The 13,294-nt window shown below is 34.8% G+C and overlaps 1 protein-coding gene across 5 annotated transcripts in view; it reads right to left on the bottom strand.

The window, feature by feature from the left end:
- The window catches only part of Cdk8 (cyclin dependent kinase 8), a 200,291-nt gene that overhangs the window by 98,173 nt on the left and 88,824 nt on the right, over nt 1-13,294 (bottom strand). For all 5 annotated transcript variants that reach the window (XM_004854819.4, XM_004854820.4, XM_004854821.4 and 2 more), the window contains exon 2: nt 8,685-8,760. In XM_004854819.4, coding sequence (XP_004854876.1) covers nt 8,685-8,760 — 76 coding nt within the window. The remainder of the gene's footprint in view (nt 1-8,684; nt 8,761-13,294) is intronic.

Genomic DNA, 13,294 nt, shown 5'->3' with positions numbered 1-13,294 from the left:
ATAGGAAAACAGACAGAGCTCAAATAAGCAACCTAATGCTGAACCTCAAGCTCCTAGAAAAAGAGTAAGACAAACCCAAAGTTCCTACAAGGGAGGAAATTATAAACATCAGAGCAGAAATCAGTGCAATGGAGACTAAGAGAACCATACAAAAAAATCAATAAATCGAAGAGTTGGTTTTTTGAAAGAATAAATAAAGTTGATAAACCCTTAGCCAGCCTTATCAAAAAAAGCAAAGAAAAGGCTCAAATCCATGCAATTAGGAACAAAAAAGGAGAAGTCACAACAGATCCAGCAGAAATCTAGAGGATCATCAATACCTACTTTGAGAACCTGTACGCTAATAAAACAGAAAAAATGGACAGCTTCATAGATGCATATGAATTACCAAAGTTGAACTAAGAAGATGTATTTACCAACAAAGAAAAGCATAGGTCCTGATGAATTCACTGCTGAATTCTACAGGACATTTAGAGGAGAACTATAGCCACTACGCTATAAACTCTTCAATGAAATTGAAAGGGAAGCAATACTCTCAAATTAATTCCTGAAAGCAAGGGTTACTTTGATGCCAAAACCAGGGAGAGACCCAACCAAAAAAGAGAACTATAGGCCAATCTCCCTAATGAACACAGATGCAAAAATCCTCAATAAGACACTGGCAAACAGAATACAGAGGGTCATCAAGAAGATCATACACCCTGACCAAGTCAGATTTATCCCAGGGATGCAAGGATGGTTCAACATATGTAAAACAATAAATGCAATACACTATATTAACAGAGCCAAGGACAAAAACCATATGATCATCTCAATAAGATACAGAAAAAGCATTCCACAAAATCCAACACACATTCATGATAAAAAACCTAACCAAAATTGGAATAGAAGATCTTTATCTCAACCTGATTAAGCCTATCTATGCAAAACCAACAACCAACATCATACTAAATGGTCAAAAACTGAAAACTTTCAGGCTAAATTCAGGAACAAGACAAGGATGCCCACTATCACCACTCCTGTTCAATACAGTTCTGGAAACATTAGCCACAGCAATTAGACAAGAGAAAGAAATAAAAGGAATAAAGATAGGAAAGGAAGAAGTTAAACTGTCATTATTTGCTGATGATATGATACTTTATATTGAAGACCCAAAAAACTCCACCAAAAAACTTCTAGACTTAATTGACAGATTCAGTATAGTGGCTGGATACAAGGTCAACACTCAAAAATCAAAAATCAATAACCTTCTTATATACAAATAACAGACTCACTGAGACAGAAATTAGAGAAACAATTCTTTTCACAATAGCACCCACAAAAAAGAAATATCTATGAATCAATCTAAAAAAGGAAGCAAAAGACCTCTATATTGAGAACTACAGCACTCTGAAAAAAGAGATCAAAGAGGATGTAAGAAAATGGAAAGACATCTCTTGTTCCTGGGTAGGAAGAACCAATATAGTGAAAATGGCCATACTTGCAAAATTGCGATATAGATTCAACGCAATCCCTATTGAAATTCCAACCATGTATTTCACAGAAGTACAGAAAAAAAAATTCCAAAACTTCATTTGGAACAGGAAGAGACCTAAAATAGCAAAAGCCATCCTAGGCAACAGAGATATGACAAGGGGTATCACAATCCCCAACTTGAAACTGTACTACAAAGGCACTGTGATTAAAAAAAAAAACCATGGTACTGGCAAAGAAACAGACCTGATGATCAGTGGAATAGATTAGAAGATGCAGAAACAACTGCAGACACACTCAGCCACCTCATCTTTGACAAAGGAGCCAACCATCCTTACTGGAAGAAAGACAGCCTCTTTAATAAATGATGTTGGAAAAACTGGAGTTCAACCTGCCAAAGATTAAAACTAGACCCATATCTATCACCATGCACTAAGCTAAGAGCAAAGTGGATTAAAGATCTAAATATTAAACCAGAAACACTAAACTTGCTGGAAGATAAGTTACGTAGAACTTTTGAAGACAATGGCATAGGAAAAGACTTTATGAACAAAACCTCAGTAGCACAGGAACTATCACAAAGAATCAACAACTGGGATCTCATCTTATTAAAAAGCACCTGCACTGCAAGAGAAACCACCAACAGAGCTAAGAGACAACCTACAATGTGGGAAAAAATGTTTATCAGCTGTTCCTGATACACAAAGAATTACTATCTAGAATATATAAAGAACTTAAAAATGAGACCCCACAAATTTAAAGATCCAATTAAAAAATGGGCATCTGAAATGAACACACATTTCTCAGACAAAGAAGTAAAAGCAGCAAATAAACATATGAAAAAATGCTCAACATCACTGGTCATTTGAGAGATGCAGATGAAAACAACACTGAGATTCCACCTCACCCCAGAAAGAATGACTGCTATCAAGAAATCAACCAATATCAAATGTTGGTGGGATTGTGGTGAGAAAGGAACCCATCTCCATTGTTGGTGGGAGTGCAGACTGGTGCAACCAGTGGAAATCAATATGGAGATACCTCAAAAAACTTGAACTAGAGGTCCCATTTGACCCAGCTATTCCCCTGCTCGGTATCTTCCCAAAAGAATTAAAAGAATCATACCACAGCGACATATGCGCACCCATGTTTATAGCGACACAGTTTGTAATAGCAAAAGCTTGGAAACAGCCCAAGTGCCCATCAACTGGAGACTGAATAAAGAAAGTGTGGTTTTTTTTATAAAAGGGAATACTATTCATTCATAAAGAATGAGAAACTAGAGACATCTGTAGATAAATGGAATCACATTGAGGACATACTCTGAAATAAATAGGACACACATGTATAAATACCAAGTATTTTCTCTGGTATAAGAAACTGAAAGTGTAAATAAGGATTAAAATGAATAATTGATAACATGAAATAGGAAGAAAAGTCCAAAGGAGTAGAGAAAGTGGGAGGGCTAGGGGAAAGGAATGAAGGAAAAGGAAAAAATATGAGAGAGAGAAAAAAAAGGAAACAAAGCTTTTGTAAATAGGGAGGGGTGGAGGGGTTGAAGGGAGGGCAATGGAATGGGGAAAAAATAAGAACCAAAATACATCATGTAAATGTACAAGTTCCCAATGATTAATGTAAATGTATTGTATATCTAAAATGTATCAATAAAGAATTTAAGAGGAAAAAAAAGATATATATAAAATGCAAACAGTTCTGTATTTATTAAGAAAATAATATCAGTTAGTGGATTTTATCAAATACTTAAGGAAGAAAAACTACCAACTGCAACCAAACTGTCAAAATATAGAGTATGAAGAAATACTGCCTAACTTTTACCATTAGAACAACATAATCCCAGTATCAAAATCTGACAAAAACATTACAAAAAAAAAAATTAGAGACTAACACCACTCAAACTCATATATAAAATACTAAACAAGGCCAGGGATTTAGCTCAGTCGTTCCGCCACCTGCCTTGCAAGCACAATGTCCTGAGTTCAATCCCCAGTACCAAAACAAAAACAAAAACAAAAACAAAAACAAAATACTAAACAATGCATTAGAAAAACATCTGGCAGATAAAATGTAAGAAATCATGAAAAATAAGCCATCAGAAAATGGCAAAACATCCCATTCCTGGATAGGCAGAAACAATATAATCAAACTGGCCATATTTCCACAATTAATATAGAGATTTAATACAATCCCAACCAAAATGCCAACAGCATTCCTCACAGAACTAGAGAATACAATCCTAGAATCCATGTGGAATCAGAAGAGACCCAGAATAGCAAAAGCAAAAACCTGGTAACAAGAACACAGCAGGATGCTTCTCAATCCTGAACCTGAAATTATATCAAAGCTACAATGATTAAAAAAAAAAATACAGCATGATACTTGCAAAAAAACAGATACAGGGACTAATGGAGCAGTATAGAGGATGCAGAAACAACCCTAGGGATATTCAAAGATCACATTCTTGATCTTTAACTAAGGAGGCAAAAATACACAAGGGAGGAAAGACAGCCGGCCTCTTTAATAAATGGTATTCGCTATCCACATGCAGAAGACTGAATCTAGACCCACATGTCTGACCATGTACTTTAGTAAACTCAAAACAGATCACAGATCTAAATATTAAAATAAACATTTTATTTTTTTATTTTTTGGTACCAGGGATCGAACTCAGGACCTCATGCTTGTGAGGCAGGCAGCAGAACCACTGAGTGAAATCCCCAGCCCTAAAATAAACTTTTTATAATAAACATTTAATGTTATAATAAATATTGTAATAATAAACATTGTTATTATAATAAACATTGCTGGAAGATAAAACAGGTAAAAGTTTTGAAGTCATAGAAATAGGCATGGACTTTCTGAACAGAACCCCAATTGTACAGGAAATAATACCAAGAATCAACAAATGGGATTATATCAAATTTAAAAGCTTCTGCACAGCAAACAAAACTCCCTATTGAAGAGACAACCTACAGAATGGGAAATGTTGTCCATCAGCTATTCCCCAGCCAGAGGACTAATATCTACAATACATAAAGAACTAAAAAAAAAAAATTAGATGCCCTCCAAAAATAAAAGACCCAGTTAAAAAATGGGCAACTGAAATGAAAAGACACTCCTCAGAAGTACAAATGGCCAATAAGTATATGAAAAAAGGTTCAACACTGCTGGCCATTTAAGAAATGCAAATTTAAACAATGCTAAGAATCCATCTTACTCCAGAAATAATGGCTTTCATCAAGAAATCAAGCACCAAATGGTGGGGAGACTATGGGGGAATAAGGAACCCGCCTACATTGCTGCAGGGAATGTAAACTAGTACAACCACTGTGGGAATCAGTATGGAGATTCCTCAATAAACTAAAACTAGAAATTCCATTAGACACATCCATTACCCTTCTAGGTATCTTCCCAAAAGAGTTAAAGACAATATTAAAGGGATACATGCATACTCATGTTTATAGCAATGTAACTCATAACAGCTAAATCTTGGAAGTAGCCTACAAGACCATGAACAGATGAATGAATAAAGAAACTGTGGTATTTAGTATTTATACACAATAGAGTGCTTGAGTCATTTATAGGGAAAGGGATGCACCTTGGGACCACAATGTAAAGTGAAATAAATTAGATATACAAGTTTAAATATTGCATGATTTTTGTTATGAGAAATTCAAAGTATAAAGAATAAAATAAAAGATAATAGAAAGCAAGGAGATAGATCTTTTTCAAACTGGGAAGTGATCAAGAGATGGAGGGGGCAAGGGAGGGAAAGGGGACAAAAAAAGAACTGATATATATTATGTACATGTACCAACTCTCCACAAGGAATGTAATCTTATGTAAACATGTACTAATAAAATATAAAAACTGAATAAGAAAAGAAAAACAAATCCAGCAACATATAATCAAGTGCAGATTATTTCAGGAATGCAAAACTTAATATTAGACATTAGAAAATTAAACAATGTAATTTTCCAATTTAATGGAACAAAATAGAAGAACTGTAAATACATATAAAAAAAGCATGTGACAAAATTCAACATTAAAAAATTCTCAGAAAACTAGGAATAGAAGAGAACTTCCTAAATCTGATTCACGGCAACTATGACAAAACCTAGTTAACATTATACTAAATGTTAGGTGAGGAACAAGTCAAAAATGCCTGCTCTCATCATTCAACACTATGTGAAATGTCTTACCCAGTGCTTTGTAAAGAAAAAAAAAGAAATGAAAAGCATAACATATTGAAAAGAAATAAATCTATCCTATTCATAGGTGACATAGTTATTTATATAGAAAAGCCCACAGAACCACCACAAATTTATTAGTGAATTTAGAAATCTCTCAAGACATGATACACAATACAGTATACAATATAAAAAAATTCTATTTCTGAGAAAAGACAGGAATAAACAAAAATAAAATATTTTTTAAAAATTTATTTTTACTATTAGAAAACATGAACTTGTTAAATTCACTAAAGAGTGAATTTAACAAAAGGTGCGCAAAACCTCTACCCTAAAACTATAAATGTAAAACACTGTTGAGAAATTTTTAAAAATCTTATAAAATGGAAAGTATGTCTTTCCATTTGCTTAGGTCTCAGTATTATTAAGATATGAATTTTCAAAAAAAAAAAAGATATGAATTTTCCCTGGATTGATTGAAATCATAATCCCAGAAGGCACTTTTCAGAAATAGAAGCTGACTAGCAGATTCAAAAATTTATATAATTCAAAGGATCTAACATAGCTCAAATAATCCTGCTAGAACAAAGATGATGGACTTACATCTGACTTGGTAAATAACTAAAAAAAAAAGAGGTCAATAGAGAGCCTAAAAATATGCCTACATTTATACAGTCCTTTAATGGGTGAGTGGTTAAAGACTGCTTTACCAAGATACAGGAAATAGAAAAGAAAACTTTGTAAGTTAGACATCCTCAAAATTAAAAATTTTTGCTCATCGTAGATTCAAGAACCATGATCAAACATACCAAAAGTGGACTTTCCAATTTCTTTCTGCATTTGATTATATTTACAATTATCAACATCTGCAAGAAGTAACCAAAGTATAAAAGACACATTGTCATCAATTCCCCTCAAAAAATCCCCTTAAATTTACTTGTCTATCCCATCATCCTTGCCCATTTTTCTGGAACTTTTCTTTCCTAAAAACATGGTGTTTCCTTACCCACTTTATTCACCAGATCTGGCTCCATGTAAATTCTGGCTCTTTTCCAAAGTCAAAATGACCATAAAAAGTAAACATTTTGAAGTGATTCAAGACATTGAGGCGGCTCCAACAGCTCAACTAAAGGTACTCACAAAAGAGGATTTTCAGAACTGCTTCAGAGTCAAGAATAATGGGATAAGTGTTTGAAGCAAGGGGGGGAGTATTTTGAGGGGGGTTAATGGCAATGTATCTTTTGTGATAATTTTAAAAATTTAAACATTTACCATATTTTTATTACACCATGTATGTAACAAGGACATGTGTTTCAGAATTGAATGGGATTTTGTTTTGTTTTTTGATATTTTGTTTTTTAAAAGCATTTTCTTTGCGCGCGCGCACACACACACACACACACACACACACACAAGGGGAAAAGACCTGTAGGTATATAATGCATGAATTTTCATATACAGAACATTATTAACACTCTGAAATCTCCCTGTCCCATTTCTTGTCATTGTTTCCTCCAAGGACAGCCACTATCCTAACTTCCGACTTCACTGACCGTAATTTAATAGATTTTAATTCTTTACAACTAATTTGCATATACAGAATAATAGAAGGTGAAGAACTGATAGTCAGTGTATAGGTCTCTTGTTCCAGATTCAAGAGCATTAAAATTTATCAATTACAGTAATTTTAATATATCTTTCCTACATGGTATACTCTTGGCTAAGAATGTCCTCCCTCTCACCCTATACTTCCCTCGTGGAGGTGGTTCTCATATGTTCTCCCAAACCTGAAATCTTTGACTCTTCATTCTAGATGTATACTCTTGTCCCATTCCCACACACTTTTATCATTTGTGCCTGGTCCCGTTTGTATTGTAAGATTTAGGAATCTCTTTTCCTCAGCATAGAGTAAATACTTGAGGCCAGGGACCCTCATTTTGTCCTGTTTCTTTACTCTTCCTATTCTAATCACTGTCCCCATCAACATGGTACACAATAAATGACTGTTGATGAAGGCTCATTGTCACAAAATCTGTTAAATGAGCACAGTTATTTATATTAATGTTTCCAGGCCATAAAAGCCCATTTATGTGTAGATAGAAGGGCTGAAAAGAACAAAAGCAAAGATTATAATATATAATCCCAAAATATTCTGATTAAAGTCAGAAAAAAAATTTGGACTCAGAATTTTAAATTTAAAAAAAAATTAAATGAGGCTAAAACAAAATCAAAACTGAAATAAAATCTTAAGGAAGTAATGCTCAATTTAAATCCATGTATAATGATTAAGTAATGCATTAATATGAAGAATACTTCCCTTTGGAATAAAAATGAGGTTCTAATTACCATATGGAAAGCTATACTTCCAAAAGAAAAAGGCATAAATTTTTTCATACTCAAATGAACAGATACAATGATAACCAAACGTATGATCATATTTTAATTTGATATACTAATGATATTAATCCTATCTTATTAAAATAGTAATGCCATTAATCCCATCTTATTAAAAAATATTAATTTTATATGGACTAATCACTTTTATTGACCCAAATGAAATAACAACTAGAACCTTAACTGTTAGTGACATTTATTGGAAAATACATATATCCCTATAAACATATTCATGTTAACTTTATCATAAATAAATGAATTTATGCAGAAATTCCTGCTAGAAATATATGCCTTTTATTTCTCCTCAGAAAAAAAGTCAGGCATGGCAGTGCACGTCTGTGATTTCAGCACTCATGAGGCTGAGGCAGAAGTATTGCCATGAATTTGAGACCAGTCTGGACTACACAATGAGTTCAAGATCAGCCTGGACTACATAGTGAGACTTTGTCTCAAAAAAGTACAAAAAATGAAAACAAAAACAATTTTCCCATAAATGCTTGACATAAAAAGTATTCATTAGCTTTCAATTAATGTGGCAAATGTAATACAAAGACCTATACAGTTGACACTTGTAAATCAATTGATAATAATAAAAAGAGCTTTACTTACGGCTATTTCTCTACATGCTGACATAGAGATCCCAGTTCCTTCTATTTGTTTTAAAGCATAGTCTTTATCATCTTTCCTGTAAAAACAAAGTTATTTTAATATACAGATAAATCTATACTTATGTACATTTTAATCAAGCAAACATAAATTAAAAATAAGTCAGGTTTAATACACATTCAATACCTTTCATACGTGATCACATAATGTGATGTAGGAGAATTCTATAGATAACGTGGGGTAGTTCCATTATTTGAAGAGGCAAGTTAGCTTCAAAGGAATAAAAGATTTGTCCAAGGCTCCATATTTATTTATGGAAGACAGGTTCAGACAGAGCTCTAGACTTGTAGTAGTAATAGGTTGCTTCTAGTCTAATATATGTATAAGAGTAGAATATGTATACATATATATACCAACTCAGATATCAGTGGGTTAAAAATGCATCACTAAAGCACAAAATGGTTATAATTTTAAAAACAAATTATAATCATCATAATCTGATAATGAATTATGTAGGCTATTCCCAAGTAACTTCAAGAGATATTCACTCAATGTGCATGTACTAAGCATTTACTATATATCCAGAATTATGCTAGGTATTGGGGATATGAGAGCTCTGTCTTCCAGGAAACTTGCTGTGTGTCTATTGGCCTACATGAACAGCTAATCTGCCCTAATAGAATATGATAAATGCTATGATCCGATAAGTAAGTCTAAACCAAAGAAAGTTACCCAAAGGTTCTTCTGGTGGAAGAACCAAGCAAAGACTTCTAGCAAGTATCTAACTGAGGAATGAATGGTTGTTCTCAAGTTTTTTGGACTCAGGCCCTTTATTCTCTTGGAAATTTCTTGAGGACTCTGAAGAGATTTTGTTGATTAAATACCTACCCTATTAGAATTTAAAGATAGAAACTTTTAAAAGGCAATGATACAAAAGCCCATATCCATATGCCATTAGATCAACAGTGTTGTCATGCCACCTAATGAGATTAAAAAAGGTAACTAATGTCATAGCATTGTTATGAGATTTTTTTCAGGACCTCTGAAAGGATCTCAGGAACACTTAGGTATCCCAGATCACACTTTTGAGAACTACTGTGTGTAAGTGTGAAAGTATATGGAGTGAAAGAAAATAAAGTATTTGAGAAAGAATGGACACAATACATAACTAAAGATTATGAGGCTGGGGATAAAATTAGGAACCAGAATCTGAAAGTATTTACTCCAAAAACAATAAGGAGGGATCCTTTAAAGTTTTTTGTTTTTTTTAAAGGAAAGTATCAATTATACCAAATAGAAGGGTCAAAGTGATAGGTTTGGATACAGTGCAGGTTTAATTTAATGAGTTAGTAACTCTTGTAAAATCAGTTCATTTAATATTTTATTGTTTTAAGTTATTATTAAAACTTACATTGCTTTCTTTTTGCTTTTATAACACATTTTTTACCAAGTCCTTAGGAAAATCAATCCCAATTACAATAACACAAATGTACAATGTAAAGCATTTAAAAAACAACATACACACAAATACTGTAAATAAACTTTTTACTTTTACAGTTACCTTAAAATGGTGGTACAAGTGCTGGCGATTTGGGGATTTAGCTCAGTGGAGCTGCTGCCTGCCTCACAAGCAGAAGATCCTGAGTTCGATCCCCAGTAGCAAAATGAAGAAAAAAAAAAAAAAGGTGGTACAGTACATTACAGCAAGTGTGAATAAACTATTTTTACTTTCACAGTTCCCATAAAATGGTGGTATAGTACAGTACAACTGGTATATAGGGGATTGCATGGAGTGAACTGAGAAGTTACTAACTGGAGGAGAGAGGGTAGGTGGGAGACAGTGGAGTTGAAGGATCATCAGCAATAGGAGATGGAGGGCAAGATGAAATTTCACTCATACTTTAGGCTAATCACACAGTTTTTTTGATGGATTCAATTTTGTCTATTCTCTTGAAAAACAGTCCAGTGATGTCGGAGTAGTAGCTCTTTTTTTTATCACAGATGACTCTAGCACTGAATGGCATTCTTAATGACAGCTGTAACCTTCGTGTACCATTCTACGTCAGGTCCTGTGCCTCAACAACGAACACTGTTTTTTCAAGTAAAGAAAATCCCCTTGCCATTTCCTGTGTTGTGAATCTCTTTGGATCTTCAGTTCCATCTTCCTCTTGGCTCTCTTCATCTTTTTACTGGTCCTCTAATTCCATCAGGTCCTCAACAGTAAGCTCCTCATGTTGCACAGCAAGGAGTTCAATGAAGCTGTCCTCTTACGATCTAGCTCCAGCTTCTTGCTAAGGGTCACTAAGGTGTTGGCAACCTCTTTGGACTCAATAACCATTTCCTCAAGTCCATGAACTTCACGAACAAACTGCAGGCAAAGGTTCTTCCAACCCCATTCATGGTGACACCCGAAACCTCATGTGAAGCAAAGTTGTATTTTCCATGCTCTTGAAGATGTTACAGTCCTTCCAAAGTTTTCACAAGGCTGTTGCATTTCATCAATTGCCTTCACTGCCTGGTAAATGTGACATAGATAATGTTTCTTGAAAATAATAATAACTTCTTGGTTGCTGATAGGTTGGATGAGCACTGTCTTACTTTTCTCACTGCTGAGACAAAATACCTGGCATCCAAAATTAAAGGAGGAAAGGTTTATTGTAGTTCAGTTTGTAGAGGTCTTAGTTCATAGTAAGCTGCTCCAAGTCAGGGTGGCATGGCAGAGGGGCATCACAGAAGAGAAACAGTTCATGGCACACAGAAGACAACAAAGTAACAAGGCAGCAGCAAGTGACAACAGCAGCCTGCTTTCTGTCCCTTATATTCTATCCAGGCTACTTTTTCTATCCAGGGGAGCCTTCTTATTATCCACACGCAGAACTATGCCAAACCAATCAATAGACTAATTTAGTGATAACACACCCTTCATCTCAGGATTACATGCTCTAGATCTAGTCACCTCTGAAAAGCCCCACCTATGACTACTTGAGGCTGTAGAAGGACACATAGACATAGGCCATAATAAGCACTGTAGTATTCAGCAGCAAATGCACTGCTTTGACTTTGAGAAGAAAGTCATCCATGAATTGGGGGTGACCTGGTGTACTGTTAAGCAGCAAAAGAATGTGGAATGGGGTGTCTTTCTCCAAACAATATTTCTCTATCTCTGGGATAAAGTGCTAGAAAAACCAGTCCTGGAAATTGGCCTGGGTAACCTAAGCTTTGGAGTTACTCTTCTACACAATAGATAGAGGACCCTTGGCTATATTTTTGAGGGATCTTGGGTTCTCTGAATGGTAAAACTAAGAGAGGCTTTAGTTTCATATTGCTGAAGCACTGCCACCAAACAACAGACTAAGTCTGTCCTTTGCTATTTAGAGGCCTGGCATCAACATTTTCTTCTTACTGATGTAAGAAGATGTTCTGGCATCTACTTCCAATATAGTTCTGTCTCAATGTTACAAATCTGTTGGGGTAAATAAGCAACTTCATCATTAACTTCTCTTAAGTGTTGCTGGAAATTCTTGGCCAGCAATGGTATCTGCACTTGCAGCCTCAGGCTGGCTCTAGCCTTGAATCTGTTAAACCACCCATGGCTGTCAGTAAAAGAAGCACCCTGTTCCCTCTGGTTTTTCTTCAAGTCTTCAAACAAGCTTTTAGCTTTTTCTTGAATAAGCATTGAAGGGAACTTGATGCTGATGCTAAATCCACACAGTGAGAAGTCTCTCCATCTCTTACCATTTGACCACGCCTTTTGGATATTACTGACTTTGTTGGCATAGCAGTTTTCACATGTCCCATGTTCTTGTCTTTGTTTTTTAGAAATGTGCCAATAGTTGACTGATGCATAAGAATGAGTGATGTCTTCCATCTTTTTGCCTCAGTCCAATCTTAATTATTTTCACTTTTGTCCCCATGATTATTGCTTTGCACTTCCTTGCAGTCCCCTCCACATCACGTTTGCTCTTCCTCTTGCTTCTGGACATCTTGGTCTCTGACTGAGCACTGTACTACTGTACACTATCACACTCTACAGCAAGCACAAAGCAGCACAACTGTGACAATGTTTGGCAGACATGTGAGCTACTTTTGTGATTTGTTCCCATCTGTGAATGTTTATAAGTCAGGGACTTATTATATTATAAAAAGTTCAAGATTATATAAAAACTTACACACAGATTGTACATGGGACTGGTCACATGCCAGAGAAATGTAAATGAATGTAAAGATGCAATATTAAAACCTAACTGCATAAACTTACCTGTGTTACATATTGTAGTAATTTTATAGCCATCTCTTGTTGCTATTTTAGAGAGTCAAAAGTCATACTCAGATTTCTGTTTGATGGTGTGTAAGCATGCCAAGCCCCATGTTGTTCCAATATTAATTATACAACTGTATAGTGAAACTATAAAGAGCTCCAGAAAGTTTAGTTTAACCTAAACTCTTAATACTTAAAGAAGTTTGCCAGGAAGAGAGAAAAGCATGGAGGAGAGCAATCAATAGCTATATATGATACCCCAGAAAGTACAATAGTACAGACATAATAGCTACAGAAGCATGGCAATGGCATGATCAAAGAATATGAGTAGCAGCAAGTGATTTCATCACACTGA

The sequence above is a fragment of the Heterocephalus glaber genome, unplaced genomic scaffold (genome assembly GCF_053883595.1).
Source record: "Heterocephalus glaber isolate CG9 unplaced genomic scaffold, H.glaber_assembly_v1.0 deba00001719, whole genome shotgun sequence".
Lineage (NCBI taxonomy): Eukaryota > Metazoa > Chordata > Mammalia > Rodentia > Bathyergidae > Heterocephalus > Heterocephalus glaber.
This window is presented reverse-complemented; position numbering and strand designations above follow the sequence as displayed.